The sequence below is a fragment of the Lytechinus pictus genome, chromosome 8 (genome assembly GCF_037042905.1).
Source record: "Lytechinus pictus isolate F3 Inbred chromosome 8, Lp3.0, whole genome shotgun sequence".
In the NCBI taxonomy this organism is placed as follows: Eukaryota; Metazoa; Echinodermata; class Echinoidea; order Temnopleuroida; family Toxopneustidae; genus Lytechinus; species Lytechinus pictus.
Genome location: NC_087252.1, coordinates 20,165,343 through 20,186,430, shown reverse-complemented (window position 1 = coordinate 20,186,430; position 21,088 = coordinate 20,165,343). Strand labels below are relative to the sequence as shown.

General features: G+C 36.9%; 2 protein-coding genes across 2 annotated transcripts in view; one reads left to right on the top strand and one right to left on the bottom strand.

Annotated features, from left to right (window-relative positions):
* Nucleotides 1–21,088, top strand: part of LOC129267048 (uncharacterized) — a 99,990-nt gene that overhangs the window by 62,481 nt on the left and 16,421 nt on the right. The gene's annotated exons all lie outside the window — the stretch shown is intronic.
* LOC129267053 (uncharacterized) lies at nucleotides 4,411–16,910 on the bottom strand. Its single transcript, XM_054904802.2, has 8 exons — nucleotides 16,840–16,910; nucleotides 12,366–12,465; nucleotides 9,744–9,857; nucleotides 8,631–8,846; nucleotides 6,933–7,346; nucleotides 6,360–6,416; nucleotides 5,826–5,903; nucleotides 4,411–4,965 (listed from the first exon to the last, which is right to left on the bottom strand). The coding sequence occupies exons 2-8, from the start codon at nucleotides 12,451–12,453 to the stop codon at nucleotides 4,619–4,621; spliced, it is 1,314 nt and encodes a 437-aa protein (XP_054760777.2). The 5' UTR covers nucleotides 12,454–12,465; nucleotides 16,840–16,910; the 3' UTR covers nucleotides 4,411–4,618.

Sequence of the window (21,088 nt, the reverse complement as noted above, 5' to 3'; positions counted from 1 at the left end):
CATGCTATCACGGTCTACACAATGTAGACTACACGTACGTACTTCGCATCAACAGGTTTCTCAGCTCACCTTTTGACCTCGCGAGTTCAATCTAAACAAACGAAGAGTAGTCAAGTGTTGCATTGGGATTGTATCTTCGTTATGTTTTACTACAGGCCTATATTTAACCCCGCATTGGGGTTGCATCTTCGTTATGTTTTACTATAGGCCTATATTTAACCCCGCATTGGGGTTGCATATTCGTTATGTTTTACTATAGGCATATATGATTGCATCTTCGTTATGTTTTACTATAGGCCTATATTTAACCCCGTATTAAACAAACCCTGTTTTATATCGTAGAACCTGCTCTGAAAGTAATCGTTTTTCTCTTCGCCCTTTCCCTTCATGCTTGGCTGTAGACAGAATGGTGGTGGCCGTCTGTTTAGAGTTTTAAATATTTTTGGTCTAACTTTTTTTTCCAATTTCTCCTCTGTACTTTGCGAGTGGATCTAAATAATCTGAAACTGACTGAAACATTCAGGAAAGATAAAAAAAACACCAAAATATCAAATTAGGGTATGTTGTATCCATATCCCTTTATGATGGCTCTCCTGATTCTCTTTCACCAATCCACTTCTTTCTTTCTTCTCTCTCCTCCCTCCCCCTTTCCTTTGGGGAGGGCCAAGGAGTCAGTATACAGAGTATACATACAGTGAGCTGCGCTATAGCGCCTCGCTGTAGTTCCCGTATATGTATCACGCCAAGCTATACATGAAGGGAAAGGTGCATAAAAGAGCTACAATCCACATGAATAAAGATCAAACTCGGAACTCGGCCCTTGCCCATCTCTGGGATTCTCGTATCTCTTTTAGTCTTGGAATACTTTCAGATTCATGACATGAGAGTCCGAAAGTAAGCCGTATTGGGCAATCCTTTGCTTCGTCATTCACGTCAGATAATCAACGTGTCTGAATCCTTTTTCACGCGTACGATACATTTATGGATATAGCTCAATATAGTATTCTTATCCTGTGTGTGCTATCGCAAATAGTGGATTATATCTGAAACTAATGCAGAGCGCAAGCATGTCGCTAGCCGCCTAGCATCGGCTCATTGAGCTTGCACGCACCGTTCGATGTTTGCTTTCTACTCAGCTACACACACAGAGTACTGCACTTTGTTGATACGGGGATTTCTTGATACTGCGCATGCGCCATGACGTATTTCATCAATATGCATGAGTCGTAATGAATATGCATGATTCGAACGGTGTTCTAATATCAATTTATTTTTTAACCCGAGAGGGCGTCAATAAGAAAGTTCAAACTTTTATCGTTTAACCGAGATTTGTTATAATATATGTTTCACCCCTCAATATCATGAGAATATAAAAGTTATGCAAGTTTCTTTTCCGTGATAAAATAGAGCAATAATATAGGTATTTAATGAATGTAATAATTTCAAAATTGATTCATTGCCCTTGTCTGAGATCAACCAATCATACACTATACCATGATATGATATATCTCGGTAGAAACCATGGTTTTAGCCCGCCCCCCCCCCCCCCCCACTCCGGGGTCGGAGGGACCGCATGCGTGTTCCCAAAATGTCCGGTAAAGGGGTACTTTTTCGCGGGACAAGTCCGGCCCGCGAATTGTAAAAAAAGGGGGTGTATTTGACTTTTCACCCGGAGATTTCTTTTAAAAGGGGGTGTTCTTTCTCTCTCTCTCTCTTTGGACTCCTGAGAAATTTAAAAAGGGGGTTATAAAATATCTTGAATATCATTGAAAAATTGATCAAATCCCGGGATCAAATTCCTGAAATTCCTGCTAGTTTTGAAAGCTCATTCAGGATTATTTCATTTTGAAAAGTAAAAACATAGTCCCCACGATCGACTCGATAGTACAGACTTCTTGAAATATGCGAGAGAGATAACAGCAGAACGTGTATATCTACATGTAGTACTCTACGCGCGCGTGCGCGTGCCGTACGGTAGGCCTATACTATGCTATACGGTATCGGCACGAACGGCTTGTTAAGATGGGGTTAGACCCGGGTCTGCTAGGGAACGAAGAGTGGTTGTTTGGATCTAGAACCTCCTTTGCAAGTTCACTGCGGTATGTTATGATATTATGAACCTATACAGGATGTCCTAACAAGTCTCTCCTCTGATCCAGGTTGTGGTCATTGATTTCTTTTTGGGACATCTTGTACGTAATTGATTCAGTTCTAACCTCATGTGCAAGTGCCTTAGACAACTTAGATTTTATCCTGTTATTGATGTTATCCCATTGTGATTCTGTTTACAAGTGATCACGGCAAGTAACAAAAGTTGAAACTGCTATCAACAGGACTTACCATTGACAAACATTTATGTCATGAGATTTTCATTTATTTTTTTTTTGGTTTCTTATGACTGCATTGAGTTCTGAGATCTCATTTTGAACATCAAAAAATCTTTCCTAAGGTGTAGAGGGTTCCCACAAGCAGCCATATTTAAGGACAAACAATAAAAAACCTGTGCATCAGACTATGAAAAGTCATTGTTTTCATGGTTTTGTTATTGTTTTGTCCTCCATCATGACAGCAGGGAACCTTTATTGTAATGACAGCTTACCTGAGATGAAGGGGTGGTGGGGGGGAGGTTGTCTGTCCTGAGATAAGGGGTTGGAATGAGAGCTCACCTGAGATAGGGGGGTACATTGAGCAGTGTTCCAGATTTAGGGGGGTCTCCAAGGCAGGAAAAGCCCGCGAAAGGGGGTTCAGAAATTTTGGCAGACCTGAGATAGGGGGGTGCTTTCAAAGGGAGGGAACGAGCATAGGCGTACCCTAAATAACACTGAGTGGGGGGGTGCGGGGTTTTAGACAATATTTCACCCTTTTACAATTCACAATTATATGCAATATTTAGAGTCAAGCAAAGCCAAATTCTGTCAAAGTTATATGTCCCATTATACAATGTACACAATACTTTTAGGACCTATGGCAGCCATTTTGGATTTCAAAGTACAGCATTTATTACCTCCACGACCAATATGTGATGCATTTAGTTAGAAATCATGTTTAAGACAATATTTTTACTCGTATATCACAGTTATATGCATTGTATGATTCTCACTCTTGTGAAAATTAGTTTCTCCATTCGTATTGTACATGATAAATATAGCGCCTATGGCTGGCGGCCATTTTGAATGTCAAAATACAGCATTTATCACATAAATGGCATATTAATTGCAATGATGTTTTTAGTCAGCATTCCACTCGTTTGTCTTAATAATATGCATTTTAGTGCTCACTCTTGTCATTTTTTTTGGCCCCGGCCATTGCCATTGTACATACTTTTTTGGTCAGTGGCGGCTATTTTAGATATCAAAATACATGAATATCCCCATATATGACATAATAAATGATATATCTCGTTAGTAATGATGATTTGCATATATTACTTCGTTCATACATCGCGATTTTTTTGCGGTTTAGTGCTATTTCTTGTGAAAATTAGTTTTCCCTATTCACATTGTACATAATAGAGTATACAATGGCCTATGGCTGCCATTTTGAAATCAGGAAAATAAATATTTTGTCAAAAAATATTTTTTCAGAGAGTATTTCACTCCTGCCACACGATTTCATGCATTTTATAGCCAATGTGCGGACAGTTTTAGGATTTTCATGGGTAATTTGCATAGTTTGGCGGCCATATTGGATTTTGCCAATTTGCGGAAAATGCTCAAGGTTGCACGAGTGGCATCATCCAGATTCGTAATCAGCACCCTCGAATTGACAAGAAACCATCAAAAAATATTGTATATATAAAAAAAAAGGTTTGGTCAAGTTTCTATGGGGCCTATCATGGACTATTACTTATCTTTATCTAAAAAGAAAGTTCAGGCGCCACAATGGGTCAATTGTGATTCTTTATATTTTAAGCCCTCCCAATCATGTCAATTACTGTCGACAAACAACACCATCATAAACAAAAAAGCAGTGCGTATATTCGTCCTTCTGCTGGCTTGTATATACGTATTATGTACAAGTTGACAAACACATGCAAGCAATTTTAAGCACTAAAGAAGGAAAAAATAGTTTTGCGGACGCTAAACACGGTCTGATCCACATGTAAATATAATTTCTGATCGTTTAATGGTAGTGTGCGGAGGGGCCAACATTGATCGCCATTAAAATCATGGCCCTAGGAAGCGGGTGTGCTGAAGCACCCCTAAGATTTGCCTTTTGTTGCTGTGTGTTATTTACCATCACCATAGACATTCCCCTGGAAATCAGTAGGCAGAAATTTAACTAAAATCACCTTATTTTTTAAATATATTTATTTGGTTGTTTCTTTGTTGTTGCTGTTGTTTGCTCGTTTTTTTTTCCTTGACCAAATCACCTTCATTTTTTTCTTTATTTTTCTATTTTGTTATTTTTGCTTGTCAAATTTAAAGCAGTACCCCTATGGTCTTCAAGGCCCTTATTCTGATGAACAGGGACACTGATCAACTTAGATTCTCAGTACCAAATATTTTACAAATTTAATTAAACCAAACCTTGGACCTTTTACCGTAGTGCCTAAAAAGCTTCCCCTCCCTCTTAGCTGAAGATTCTGAACTTTTGAACCCTTTTAAAAGGAACAGGCCTATAGCTTAGGAAATTTACACTTGACATATTTACAAACAAATGAAATTCCGCAGAGCACATTCATATACATCAAATTAGTCACAATAATATCATAAATATATCTACCCTGCATATTTCTTTCGGCGTTCAGCCCAACTTCTTCTATGGCTCTGGAGAGAATACTGTGATCTCCTGTTGTTGTTTCCTTCCATCTACAGAGTTCATAGTAGAACTCAGCTTTAGAGGGTATGACGTTGCATCCTGAGTCTGTCTGAGGATTATCCATTAACCCGTTTAAAATATTCTCCATGACCAGAGGGTGACACTTTACGACAAGCTCCCAAAGCTCCAAATACGAAACAGGGCCTGAAATGAAAATGCAAGTCCCGTTGCAAGTTCATTTATCAAATTCAAATTCAAATTGTTTTATTCTCTCAGTAAAACCTTTACATAAAAAACAAATATAATACAAAGTTAAAATACATGTATTACAAATCAGTGTAAAAGACAGTCTAAAAATTGCATTATGATTCAAAATCATACTGAGGGGTGGCAGCCAAAAAGGAAAAAATCGTTATAATTAGGCCGACCCATCATTAAAACGAAAAGGTGACATAGAAAATGCAATAATAACAGGGATATAACAAAAACATTTCTAAAAACAAACAAAATAGATTAAAAATACACATAAACAATGAACCAAGACATCAAAAAGTTCCATGCCCTAACATAATATTACAATAATTATAATAATACAAGTGCTATACATAATCTATACATCATTCAGCCACTGTATTTCTCAAGAAGGTATCTTTTCGTGGTCCCCTATATAGTAAAACCGTTTTATTTTAATTTTTGACAAAAAACCCAGAATGACCTCGCCTACAAAAATTGATGCTACCACTAATGGTACCATATGGATTCGTGGTATTTGTATGGAAATTCCTAAATTCAAAAGCATGCTCAATCAAAATCATGAAATGATTATTTCACTGAAGTGGTTGTCCGTTAAAACATGAGCAAGATTCATTTACTATAGTAGGTCACAAATCAGAAATATGATGGGTACTGGGTAGTAAAATTCCCGGGCAAAATTTATAATTCAAAAATTCCATTCCGTATATATCACGAGTTTATCCATGGCGGTAAACTGGACGTCCATGATTGATTATCATTTACATAAATCACGAGGCAAAGTAGAAAGTATAACGGATATGATATACTACCTTTAATGAATTTCTTATCTCCATTTAACGGTGCATAACTCTTCTTTATTCTTCTCCTCCAAATGAAGACGATGATTACTTTGAGATTAAAAGAACACAAATATGAGTGTGTTATACTTGTGTTATTATTTCGTATGACATGGACACAAGATTGTAAAAGGACGCATGTATATTTCCAAAGTTTTAGTTTTACATAGAGTGATAACAAAGCAAATCCGAAAGTTAATGCTTTTAAAGTTTTCATATATTTAAACTGCTATTATACAATTTTAAGGTTTGACTTTGTCATGTGCTAAATGATATAACACAAGTTGATGTGTTTCAAACCAAACAACTTTCCGTTTATTCTCCCATGAAAGTGGCGACATCACAGATCGCCATCAAAGGTTAAAGTGCGCGCGTCGGCGTACATCATGTTTTCTTTTACTTATTTAGAAAATGGAATCTACATGAACTATTTTGACGTTCGTTGTGACACTATTCTGAAAAACTTTTGGATCTGGAAAGCGTATTAGGCAAGTTATTTTAACTTACTGGAGATGATGATTAAGGTGATGAGCAAGGTGATGACGATAATAATGGCGATGGCAACTGTAATTAACAAAAATAATTTTAATTAGTTTGCTCGTTCAACAAAATTAATATTGGTATTGATATATCGCATCAAAACTTTTTATGCATACAGTGTATATACCATTTTTTTACATTCAGGGAAACGAGGTTTCCTTCTAATAGAAAAATAATTGACAGGTACCCATATTTTAAAATGCAATTTATTTAACGGTGGTCTGAATACTTTGTTGAACTATGGAGTGCCATTTGTAAATACTTGCCTACCAATCTTTTACAGTGGATGATCAATTCCCCAGAAGCGTGTGCAACATTATCACATAGAGGTTACATCTGCTGGTTTGGTTTTTGTTCACGATTAGAAAATGCACAAAATATAAAACAAGATATACTTTGCATGATCAAGTCATTTTATGTAACAAATAGCTATAAGCCTTCATAACAATCAAAGTGATACAAGATATTTTAGAACTCGTATCGTAGGGATATCCCGTTTCAGATTGGCAATGCCTGTTCTATATCATATCCATACCATACCTTTCCCTAGAGATCTACTACCGGGATCTCCAATGAACAGATCTGTTGCATTTGTAGTGGTTGTGATTGGTGCTGGTTTCACTATGACACTGGCGGTCGCATTTCCTCGGATGGTTGCCGGCAGAATGGCTGCAGTGCAGAAATACGGATCAGCGCTTGGCATTGCGGCAATTGTAAGCGTCAGATCTTCTGTCTCGTCGTCAGGGTTGGCAGATCTTTGCGGTTCTTGGTTGGAGATAGTTCTGCCTCTGAGGGTCCAGGATAGCGAGATCACGTCTCTTGGCGCACCGCGAGCACGACATGTCAGTTCAGTCGTGTCGCCTATCTCGGTTTTCAATGTACACGGGTTTTCTCCGCCTCCGGGTGATCCTGATGGGCATTGGTCAATTGCTGGGAAGGGTTCCTGAGGTGGAACTACGATTAACAAGCGAAGATCACATAAACTGTAACACTATCTATTATTATGGCACAGTTACATCGGTGAAACATACTCATGGGCCACGTTAAACACCGGTTAGCGATTAATCGCCAAGGCCCCCATTCCACAGAAGGGAGACCTTCGAAGGACCTTTCAAAGACCAAATATTTGCAAGGTCTTACAGCAGTCTTCAAGATCACTGAAACTTGTCATCCATGTGGAATGGCTCAGAAAGTCCCCTCAAAGAACTCTAATAAAGTGATTGAAACTTCTTTTCTTACTGGGCTTAGACTAGTCTTATAGAGATCTTTCAATGGTCTTTCAGAGATCTTTTATGCAACAAGTGAACTTTCAGAATTCTTTCCGTGGACTCTCCCTGGTCTTTCAATGATCTTTCAATGATCTCTCATGAGTCTTACAGTGATCTCCGCAAAAATCTTGAGAGACTACCGAAAGATCATGAAAAGAATAATAAGAACCTTGAAAGTTCATTGAAAGACCATCAAAAGACCATTTTCCCTGAAAGACTGTTTTGAACCGTATCAAAAAGTTTTGGAGACCGTGAAGACCACTTTAAGATCCACCAGGAATCTTAAAAGACCTCAGATATCTATGAAATTTTGTTGAAAGACCTTTGATTGATCAAGCAAGTTTCATGGTCTTACAGCATTCTTTCAGAGGTCTTGCTCTCTGTGGAATGGTGGTTTAACTGGAATGTTCTATCAAGATTAAGTGGATATGCAGGTCGTCATGATTATTCATTAGCTGGACTGACGATGCCATAGCCTCACTTTGATTTTTATGTTATTACGGAATCGAAATTAATTCATTTTTCACACTAGTCTGAATAATACGTCTCTCTAAGGATGAAATAAATTGCAGCTGAATGAATATCTCATGCATTAAATTCGTTTCAATCCATCTTTTGTTAGTTCTTGGGGGAAAATTGAATAAATGTTATTTTATATAACAAATACAAAACAACAAGTGGGATATGACATCATCAGTTTGCTCATTGAATATTCATGAAGACATGCCTAGAACTGTTTCACCGGAATACTGCAAAGTTTTCAAATGTATTCTTTATCCCATTTTGATGAAATTTTCAGTGTTTTGTTTGAATAATTTGTCTATATCTGTTCAATTCATATTATTTTCAGCCTTTTCATATTTTCGTATATTAATAGCACAGTTTCAATATAATTTTGTTCTCTTATTGATAGTTTATATTATGCTTATTAATGAGCATAATGAGAAACACAATCAGCATCGGTTCCTACCTTTAACTGTGGCCACAGTGTGATTGCTGAGCTCATAACCTCTGAAGTCGGATAGTCTACATATGTACCGTCCTGCGTCATCATCCTCGACGTCGTGGATCACCAAGGAAAAGTCTTCCGTAAGGTTGTACTTTCCGATCCCATACGACGGCACACGAATTCCTCCCGTAAATGGATGCCAAGAGACTAGATTTGTTGCTGATGCCAAATCTGGTCCTTGAATTCGTTGTCATGTAAAGAAAGAAAGAAAGGTACAAGTTCATTAGCAGTTTGAGAAAATCAACTGAAGAGTTTCCTGCTCAAAAGATAATGAACATTTATGTCATATAATGATGAAGAGCCATCATTCTGTTAACCTTTTTTTTTTTTTTTTTTTGCCTCCGACGAAGATTCTGCTAGGATCGAAAGCTTAGGCCCCCTTTTTGACTTTCAAATTTACTCCATTGGCTCTCTTTTATTAGATAAGCAGTTTTCAGCAGCTTCTTTTTGCCATCAACCTTTCTTTGTGAACACAGTTGAATCAGAATAGCGGCTTGAATTTCGTTAAACGATAAGAGCATTGGAGTTTGTAATCTATTCATTTGATCACGTTGGGGTGCACCTTGAAGAGAAAATACAGGCATTTCGAAAATAACAACTATATACCAAGGCGTATCTCATTTACAAAGGAACAGTTTTCCTGGTCTTGTTTTTCTTTACTGATGCTCTGCATACGCCTAATCAGCAACAACATTCGTAATCAGTCAGAGGTTCATTATAACAACGGATGCGATGAATCGCACCCCGGCTTTTGAGATCAGAACTGATGTTTCATGTCGTCAGCGACCCTACAAGACTGATATGACAATACTAGGATTATTTGAAATTTAGTGTTATATAAAACGTTTGACCTAAATAGTATTATTTTCATTACTCTGTTGAACTCTGTTAATCACGATTTGAATTTCATGGAAGAAATATATATTTTAATCAGTTCCTCGCTTTTCAATGGGCTCCCCTTTTCCATTGCTATGTTTTATATTTAGCTTTACATTATAAATTTTGATGAAGTTAAATTGAAAGAGCATTAAATGCAATCAAACAATCATTCAAAGACAGTACCACTGCCCTTACCCTTTTCCCAGAAGACAGCCAATGGTTCACCTCTAACTCGACATTGCAGTATCCCGTCATATCCTCGTAGAATGACAGGCCTGTCATCCATGAGTACCTCACCCACAGGAATATCTATAAAAAAAAAATCAAACAAAACATATGAACCTGGCTATTTTCCCACCAGAAAACAATTCTTAAAACTAACTTTACCCTCGACTTAAATCTAAACTTGAATTGTGTTGCAAACCGACAGATAAACCGAGAATGGTTTTGAATATCGGTTCTCTTTTTAATCATTGTTATTATCCACTTTGTCTATTGTGAATGCCATAGGTACCTCACATTGCGCACAGTAAAAATTAAATTATTCAAATTGAAAGCAGAGTACATAATGAGCCACAAATTTTGAGTTGGGTATGGAACGAAATCTTTATAAAACTCAAATAAAATCTACACATTTTTGAAGAAAAAAAATTACGACGCGACGATTGTATATGATCATGTTTGACCGAGGTTTTATCTAGGTTTGACTCCGTCGTGAAAAAACAAGCAATATACGTTTTTTGCTTGTTTTATTAAATAAAAATTGTATGACAATTTCAATGTGATCCATGCCTAACCTACAGTATACTCGAGTATTTCACTCCATCAAATACGTTTACGCCATTCTATTATAGTCTTCTTATTATTATTCGTTTGGCCATAAAAACACACCAAATTTTACAATGTAAAGACCAAAATACAATCTGAATTTTAATAATTCAACATAAATAAGGAAAAGAAGAAAGAGAGTAAGATTTGTTTTTCCATGGGCCAGGGATCACAAAAGTAAAATTCAGAGTACTATTGCCCAGAGGCATGCGAGCCCTCACAGAAAATCCATTGAGAAAGTATTTTAATTTCCGGTATATATACAATAACATGTAATTAAATTTCAATGAAAACATATTTATACAAACATTATTGACAAATGTGTAACGCCAGGCAAAATAAAAGAGGGGGAATTACACTGTAAAAAATGAAGTGCTAATTTAGCACTTTCAGTGCATGAATAGTGACTGCACTACGAGTGATAATTTTCTAGCTTAAATTTGAACTAGAAAATCAGCACTCGTAGTGCAGTCACTATATAAGCACTGTAAGTGCTGAATTAGCACTTCATTTTTTACAGTGTATATACCCATGCCGGACTGACTTTAAAGGATATGTGTAATGCTAAACAAACATAGCATGAACTTTGTGTAAGGTACTGGAGCCTGAAAAGCAACGAGGAAGCTTAGGAGAAATGGGCTAGATAACAGCATTAGCATGCCTCCACATTCTTAAATGTTTACTCACAAGGCTCCAACACCCAACATATAACACAATTACAGGAAACCTCGCCCCCTTCGATGAAAGACAAAGAATAGTAATGATATTTAGATTCTTATGTGCCCCCATCAGTTGTGATAAAAGAAAGACTTTAAAAAAAATAAACAAATAAACTTAAACTGTACCGAGACGGTCATAACAACTCATACAACATGTACTACTATTAAACATTATTTTTGAGTATCAATTAGATAAAAAGATAAAATCTAGTTACGTAACAAATGTTTACTGATAGATAATTGGATCAAATTAGCATACAGGAAACACAATTGTTGGATGCACATCTTAAAATGAAATATGCAAAGTACATGAAATATGGCGGGCATATTGAAAAGTGCAATGGCAAATGTTTGAAATTTGGTACAGATGTTCTGGAGGTACAGCCCAGCTAAAAAGAGGGGGAAGGGATTCATGCTCCGTATATTGCACCATACAAAATTAATTCTTTAAAAAATGTCATTATAGAAATCATACCACAAATAATTAGGGGATGAAAAACAAGGTAAAACAAAAATGGAAAGATAAATGAAGGTATTTACGAGTTGGACAGGAGTGCTCCCTTTAAAGAAGAGAAAAAAAAGAATAGGGGGAAGTTGAAACAGCATTATCTCTTGCACTTAAAGGAAGAGTGTCCCAAATTCTTGGAAGGAAGGTAGAGGGTGAACAGAAAAAAACCCATGAGTTTTGGAGGGCAGATGGCGGAAAGAAAGTGTTTCAGGATGGCGGGGTTGATATAGATACATGTATTTGCACTGAGCTCTTCACAGTTGCAAATTCCATGAAGAAACTAAAATGCAAAGGAACATAGGAGGTTATCTCGTTAGGAGGCAAGTGAGGACCAGTCAAGAAGTTTAAGCCTATCTTCGTAGGACATCTTCCCACGACTCTGTTTTAGTGCAAGTTTAGTGGCTGTCCTCTGAACACGCTCAAGTTTATCCACCTGTTTTGAGGTTGTGGGATGCCATACAGGCATACCACACTCTAAGATGGGTAATACTATTAAATTGTATAAACAGAATATGGAGGACGCAGAGTATTATGAATCCCAATAGATGATTAGCACGTGATAAAACTGAGTCAATGTGGGTTTTCCAGGAGAGATCGGAAGAGATGATCAGTCCCAGGTATCTGGTGGAAGAATCAGAACTTAGTGTAGTATTGTCTAAATAATAGGTAGAGTAATGATATGCCTTATCACTGATTACTTGAATAATATACAATTTTGTCTAGACCATCAGGATATCTTCTAGGCAATATGTGTTGTCTTACCATTCTCTGTGGCGACCACCATGATCATTGTTGTCATAAATGCGATGAAAGCGTAGATCTCTAAACTTGCAATGCTCCGCACAGCCATTTTTCTTGAAATCTGTAGGGAAAATTGTAAAATTAAAGTGTGAAATTAAGAGGTTTTGCCATTATAACAAATATAATCCTGGTAAAAAAAAGCAATCCAGTTTGGCCTTCAGGTCCGGGCAGCGAATTTTTCCGTTGGTAGTTTGACACCCGACGCGATAGGGCGGCTTCGGAGGCTTTGAAGCAGACTACAAAACTCGGACTTGCATTAATTCAGAGTCTTGCCTCAAATCTCTCTAGGCAAAAATCGAACATGCGTCAATAAAAGTAACTGATTTTTTTTTCTTTACGACCTGAACACGGAATAGTCTACGCACTTTTTGTAATCATGAACAGGATAGGTATCTAATTAAACAAATGATTCTAGCGCGAAGTGCGAACCGGTAAATTTTGACATTCCAACCAGAAAACCGAATATTTAAAAGCTTATTTAGAGGTCAAGTCCTACCCCAAAAAAAACATTGTTTTGAGAAAAAAATATCATACTAGTATCAACCTGATAAAAAAAAATGAAATCTGAGGTAAAATAATAATTAAAAAGTTATGACATTTCAAAATTTCGCTCTTTTTTTTTTACAAAATAGTTTCATGTACAACACAGTGAGATGTAAGTGAGAGACTCGGTGTTATCACTCATTTATCTTATTATATGAATACAATATTCAATTTTCACGTGAAAATTACGATACCCTACATCAAAACAATAAAGGTTACAATGACAATTCCACGTGTTCAGGGAGGAATAAAACATTGTTTCACATTTTAATTATAATGAGGAGAAAATCTAAATATTTCATATTTCATGTAACCTGTACGATAACATGAAAATAAATGGAGAGTGGGCGTCGTCATTAGTTTCCTTATTAGCATACCACCAGGATGGGCATGTACCTGTTATTTTTTAAATTAAAGCTGAAGTTTACTTCCAAAACCGCCTTTCTTACTTTAGATGACATCATAATTAAGCTTGTTGAATATTTCTCTTTTTTATTCAATTCAACCTTCCATAGAGAGTTAGTTATACGATCAAGGAGGGTGAACTTCATTTTTTTTAACTATTCAGACGTGAAATACAACAAGTAAGGACTGCTTTCAGTGACATCATGAAGAGGATATTGTCACTAATCTATTGATGCAAGCGCGAAGCGCAAGCTTAGACCTATTTGCTATTCCGACCTGAAAGCATTCCAAGCCCTTTTTGCAATCGTGACAGTAAAAAAAAGCTCGAAATGAAATTGAAATATGCCTGAAACAGTTCATCCCTCCGGCATCAAACGTGGCTTTTAATAAAATGATTGAAATTGTAGTCCCTCTTTTTTACCTCCACATTTTGTTCTTTTGTTCCCTTTTTTCTTTGTCTGCGTTTCGCCATGCCTCGGTGTGTTCTGTTCTTTGTAGGGCAACCACAATTTTACCCGTGTAAATACCTGACGCCACGCACTGTATTCAAGTGGGGTGCTGCAACGGGTTATTCACCCGGTATAATAGATTCGCTGCTTGAATGTACGCCACACTGAAACATTCATATTATAATGTACGCACCTTTGAACGGTAGACGGTCTCATAGGCCACGTAGACTTGGAAAAGTTGTTAAGTACATTCTTTTGGTCGAGTCATGTTCTAGATGAGTATTGAAGTAAATTCAGCTTGATTGCCACCTTGGCATCCTTGAGCAATTTTCTTAAATGTTATCTCAATTAGCGTAATCATCATAATCATCTAATTAGCATACAGTAATAGCTACTAGTCTTAAATTCTGAAAACATAAACAATACCTTTTTTTTCTGATGGTTCCTGTGACGAGGAATCCATTCATGACAATAGTTTTCATTTTATTTAAGTAATGCAATAAAATAATGTCATAAAATAATTCCTCGTACTGTATTATTCAAGGCATGTTTTCTGACTTTCTCGATATAAAATGACAAAGGATATATAATTACACCTAATTATTACTTAGTGCATTCTGCTATTTTCTAATCACGATATAGTCATTGATTAAACATGTTTAATTGGAAATTTAGCGTCATTCGAAAAATCCTCATCAGAGAATTGCACGTACGTGTACATGTTAATTGGCGGTTTATTCATTTTTTGATGTTTTAAAAATCATCTTAAATTTCTTCTCACTAATATACATGTATAACATATGAAGATAATGAATAACGTGAAATCATTAACATAGTTGAATCATAATACATACATAAACAATTTAAATTCATTATTTCAACAGTAAACTTAGAATCAATTGTACATATATCTTTTACAATTTATAATCAGAATAGTAATTCAGAATAAAATCTTCCACATGCTCTAGAAATATCTCTGAATATTAGAAAACACAAACATACTCATAATCTACAAATAAATCTCAAGTTGAACATTTGTTTTCCTTTACGAATTTGACGAAGTTATAATAAAAAAATAAAATAAAATACACACTCAGCCACGCTTCCCCACCCAGCCCAGGGGCGGATCCAGCTTTCGCCAAAGGGGGGGGGGGGGGCGAAAAAAAAAATTCATCAACTTTTTTCTCGATTGGCCTCTATAATCTGACTTTTTTGTTGGTTTTTCGGGGGGTAGTCCTAACTGAAGACTGAACTTTTAAGTATATGTTAGTTTTCATTGTTATAAACAAGATAAGGTATCTCATGTGGTCTTAATATATCATGCGAGCGCGAAGCGCTAGCTCAAATTCTTTGATATTTTATGTCCTTAGACTTGAAGATTCTGAGGAGATTTTATAATCATGAAAAAAAAAGATAAGTATCCAACTAAACAATGCGAGCGCGAAGCGCGAGCCACAATTCTATCTAGTAACGTGAAAAAGGGACTAAATTAGGACTGTTTTTTAGTGATTAATGAAGAGGATACAAGTATCACCAGTCAAATAATGAGAGTGCGAAGCGCGAGCTTAATATTATGATATTCCGACCTGAAAACTGAACAGTCTAAGCGCGTTTTTATTCAAATAAAGAACAAGCTGTGTGTGTCAAACAATAATGCGAGCACGAAGCACGAGCTTAATTTTTTGATATACTGACATGATAAAGGAGCATTTTGACAAATTTTGGTAAGAATATCCAAAGAGGATAGGTAACTCACAAATCAAACAATGCGAGCGCGCCGCTCGAGCTGAAAATTTTGATATATATAGACAATTTGTCAAACAAAATAATGAAAACTTGATGTGCGAGCTAAAATATGGTGTGCAAATTGATTTCAGAACTGGATATATAAGTGCCATTTAATTCTCTTGAATGGGATTCATTACACAGGAAATGCGAGCGCGTAGCGCGAGCGAAAATTTGTATATAAAGTCTATTTTCCAATTTTTCCCCTCACTTTTTTGGGGGGTTTCCTTTCGGGGTCGGGCCGGCCGTTACGAGGCTGTAAATTACACATCATGGATATGATACCTCTTTCTTACTTTTCTTTCTGTTTTTCATAGTTTCTATCAAGTTAAACTTTTTTTCTGCAGGTTGTCAAAAAATAGGGGGGGCCGGGGCCGGCTCGGCCCCCTCCTGGATCCGCGCCTGCAGCCCCCCACCCCACTCCCTTGATAAACAATGAATAAGAAGTAGGAAAATGAGAAAGAAAAAAACACACACACACACACACACAAAGCAAACAAAAAACAAAAACAAAATAAAATAAATCAAGAAAAAAATAAGAACCTCACATAGGGAGAATCGCTACTGGGTTTTATATGCCAATTATGCTAATCACAAAGATTACATTGGTTAATATTGAAAACTAGTGTCATGAATTAATTCCTCGCCATTGAAAATCCTAGAAGGGTTGTATTATAAATGTTTTTTTAGGGGGGAGGGGTTCTTGATAGACATTCTCAAATACGCATAAAATTACTCTCATGCATATTAGGTCATTATACTAATTATGTTTATTACGATGGCACAGACTTTTTAGGGGAATAAGTAAGGACTGATTTGGTAGTGAACTTTTTTTGTTTGGGCATGTCCATTTTTTCTGGAACAAAATGACCTCGATTGGTAATGAAAACCATTTTATTAGCTTGTCAAACTTTTCCTGTACACAAACGCCCCCACTTTTGGTAAATCCTAGATCCATCCCTGCAGGTTACTAAAAAAATCACAATCGGTTGTGAATATCAGGAGCATCTGTTCATGTTAACGCCAATTTAGTTAAATATGAGGATTATTCAATCCTCTGAATAAAAGAACCCTAACATGTAGCATGTCGCCTGTTGCAATGTGCATACTACTGCAGTGTAATGTGATATCTCCTTCCGATTTGCATACGTAAAACATGTAACAAATTGGCATCTTTATAAGTATTTATATCTAAGTTTCAATTTCAAGCGAACGATGATGCCTACTTTAGGAATCGCAACTTACCGACTCACACGATAATGATTCCTTGTACTTATGGATGAGACATGATTTTCCTCTAAATTTAGATAGTGGATGGTAGCCTGCGTTCAATCGTCGCAGAAATGCGCTTACTCTAGATCAATAAGTCTCCATAATTACGTACCAACTACGATATTCCATGGGAATTCATTTCATCATGTACATCAACTGTCAGCGGGGAATCCCCAGAAGTCGTTCGACATTGACTCGGAACGGAGAGCCATTTGTGTCAAATAAGCATGATAAAGGCGATAATATAAGTTTCTTGTCGATATACACTGGTTTCGTTTTTATTCCGGGTTTATCATCGGAAAACTTAGTTAATCGTAACCGAAAAAATATTAGTTCTTCGCCGACAAATACCTAAGTTTATAGAAATCAAAAAAGGATAGTTCTTCGCCGAAAAAAAATTAGTTAATCGAAATTGATTTTTTTTAATATCGGACATATACACTCTTAAAACAAATCAGTCAAATTGACTAGACCAGTAGTCAGCTGATATGGCGATCACTGATATTCACATTTCTGACATATATTCTAGTCAGAAATAACTCTGTTCTAGTAAAATTTGACTAGAAAATAGTCAAATATGACTAGAATAACAGTTGCACCCAGCTGACCCTATTACCTAGTCATTTATGACTGATTTGTTTTTAGAGTGTATATGGTTAGCCATTTGTCCCATAAAGGCGATAGACTCGGTAAAGTAAGTACATTAGTTACATCATTGTGGTTCTACATCTGCGCCATTGTAATTATTTGATGAATATTCAACTCTTTCGACCTTTCTCTCATTACCGCTATCCACTTCTATTTTTCTCATGGCCATTTTCTCCTCCGTTTCCACTCACCCTTCTCTTTCGAATAATGTGCTATAATGTGCTTTGAAACAGAGGGTCGTGGGTTCGAATCGTAGCCATGACGTATTTTCCTCCAGCAAGAAATGTATCCATACTGTGCTGCACTCGACCAAGGTGAGGTTAATGGGTACCCGGCAGGAGTAATTCCTTGCATGCACTGAGCGCTGGTGATGGTAGCTCGAGCTAAAGCCGGGGTAATGATAGCAGCGCTTTGTATCCTCTGGCAAAAAGCGCTTTCTAAATCCATCTATTATTATTATTATTATTATATTTATGTAAAAAATGACAGATTTATATTTTTTCAGAAATTATTTAAACTCATATGACTGAAAAGAGGAAATATCACAGAATTCATGCCGTTTGAGACAAATGATAGCTCTTACCATTTCCACACACGGATCAGAGACAAAAAGACTTGCAGTTTCAAGAGGTGAATTTGTACATAATTACGCATCAGTTTCTGCCAGATCCTAACCACAAGTGTTTTAAAATCCCCCAAAATGGCGGATTTATATTTTCTTCAAAATGATTCATATTCAAAAGAATAAAGAGAGAGCGATTATCACATAATTCAAAGCTGTTTGAGACTACGTTTTGCAGTGCTCACAATCAAAGCTAACACGAAATAACCCTGCAAGAGTCATAACTTCGTTTTCTCGCGGCCTATAGGTGGGAGAACGTTTACTACCCGTCCGACCTTTTAGATATGTGACCGCGTAAATTTATTTATAAATGAAATTTAAAGAAGCTTACCTTCGTTCTTTCACAATGAACTATTGAACTGTAGCATGAATATGGCATGCCTGGGCGAATAGCACGATTGCCAAGTTGAAGTACAGAGTGAGTCAGAAAACATATCCCATCAGATTGGCGTTGTATAAAGTCTATGAACATTTATTGATATAGAGTTATTCCCACTCTCATTTTGATACCATATTCATACTGATCTTTGCCTGCATGACTGACTACGAAGCAATCTCCAGAAGGTCGTAAAATCTTAGTTGCGCCAAGTCACTAGTTGAAGAATGAAAAAAGGTGCGCGCATGCAGATAGATACCGACACCTAGCCGGCATTCCACACACAGACACACCCACATATTCCACCAAACTCACCCCTACAGAGACCCACACATAAACAACAAATCACCCGTCCCACACTCACCACCACCCACACACCCTCAGATATCCACACATTTGTGAAGGGCCAAACATACGTGTTTCTAAATCAGGCAAACAATTTTGAAGATAAACAGTGGAATAGAGTGCCACTTTTGCTCAGGACATGATCAATCAGATACGAATATGAGGAATTGTAATCACTACTTAATGAGGGGTTTATGACGTTTTTTTTAAGAAGCGCGTGTTTTGGTGACGGTGGGTGGATGTGTGTGTGGCCAAGAAAAGAGGTGTGTGGGTGAACAATGGGTAGGTGTCTTTTAGTGTGCACACAATTATCCTTTTCAGACTTTGTTTGATTCTTCACCTAGCATCTCGGCCCAACTGAGATTTAACGACCGACCTTCCGTATTATATCTTGGTCACATTTGCTCTACGGCGAGTCGGAAACAGCCATTTTATTCATTTTTATTCAAACCACCTATACCTGGTACCCAAAAAAAATGTTAAAACGGCGGTTTTCGACTCGGCGTATAGCGAATGTGACCGAGGTATTAGTCAGTCATGAATACCATTCCGTTTGAAAATAGCATCAAAATTATATCAGGACATATCAATAAATCTATCATTAAAAATTCATACTTTAGACAAGACCACTTCAAACTAATGGGACATATTTTTCTGACCCACTCTGTATTTCTTGATATTGCTGTACATAATAATGCGAACATTGCGAAGTGGCAGTTTTGGTTCCTTATTTCGTCATAGGCCTATTACCTTGGACTAAATTCCAACTAATAAAATGGCTGTGGCAACCTGAATGTTCTAATGGGGTTATGTGATCGTTCTAAGCAAATTTGTGTTGCTCTTTATGGATACCGGGATGGCAAAATATTTCGGAGTTCTTATTCCGACCATGGCCGAACGTCTCGACTCTTGTTACGCTACTGTTGGGTTGATATGCAGTATGCCATCAGCGATTACTCATCTACTATGTAAGATGGGTTTTGTTATCTTTCACACCATTTTTAAGAACCGACAGTGTTGTTAGACTTGAAAGAGCAAACAAATATTGGAAGATCACTTCAAGCTTACGGATTCTCGGAGGCGTTACTATCAACGCAATGGAACAAAGATTTTCCAAATTAAAGGTATGACAGGAACAGAATGATGACCGGAAGTGTTTCTCAGGAACAGAATCCTCCCAAAGTAAGACAATGCTTTGTGGTAAAGCAGATGATGAACAAGGAAGTGAAGGAGTGACAGAGCGAAGGCGTTTGATTCAGTTTGAGAGGTTTAGTATTGATAAGCAGGAGATGTCAGCGGAGCCACAATTCATCATAAAGGGTCTTTCAATCCTGCCAACGATCTTGCGGATTGTTAAACGAGCCGCTCTACCCTTTCTCCACCCCGATCCTTGTCATAGAATCTCACACTGTTTATTATTGGATTTTTTTTTTGGTTCCCCATTCTGAACAACTTGGTATCCAATCTTCTAATGCTGTCTACCTCTCAACAATCGGTGGTGTCGGCGGCATTTTTGGGAGTCCCGTATTCATCCTCCTCCTCTATAAAAGAGTCAATGCTTTTGCTGTGTACATCCCGGTATCTTGTATCTGTGCCGTATCATTTTTTTCAATTCAATTCAATTCTTTTATTTCATTTCCATTCAAAAAACATAATACAAAGTAATATAAAGTAATACAAATCAAGTATAATTTTACAGAAGGGCATTCTTACTTCGTAAAAAAAAAAAGAAAACAGAAAAAACAGTATAATATAGAGCATAAATGGAAATGAGGGGGATCCACTAAAAAGCAAAGCTTGTAAAGTGTGGATCCCCCTTGGAAATGAAAAAAGTATAGTAGACTTATTCTGATATGCGTACATAATTATATGTATTACAGGAAAGAAAAAGAGAACAAAATAAATCATACGGATGCAAATATAATTACTGAACTAATGCAAAGCTTTTCACACTGGACTTCAACAGTTATGGTTACCAGTCACGTGCTGCTTTAGCATTTATTCAAGGGTTCTGCTTCTTCATCGAAGATGCCTTTTGCAGCAGCACAATCGAGGATGCCGTCTTTGACGATAGTAATTGTGACATGGCCCTCGCTCTTTCTAGTTTCTGTTATGGATTGGGGGCAACGATTGCAGGAACATTCTCAGGTAGGCTATATCAAGGACCCCTCATTTTGAAATTAATTTAGAGTGAACTTAATTCTAATGCTTCCCTTAAAAGTTCACTTATTAAGAAATC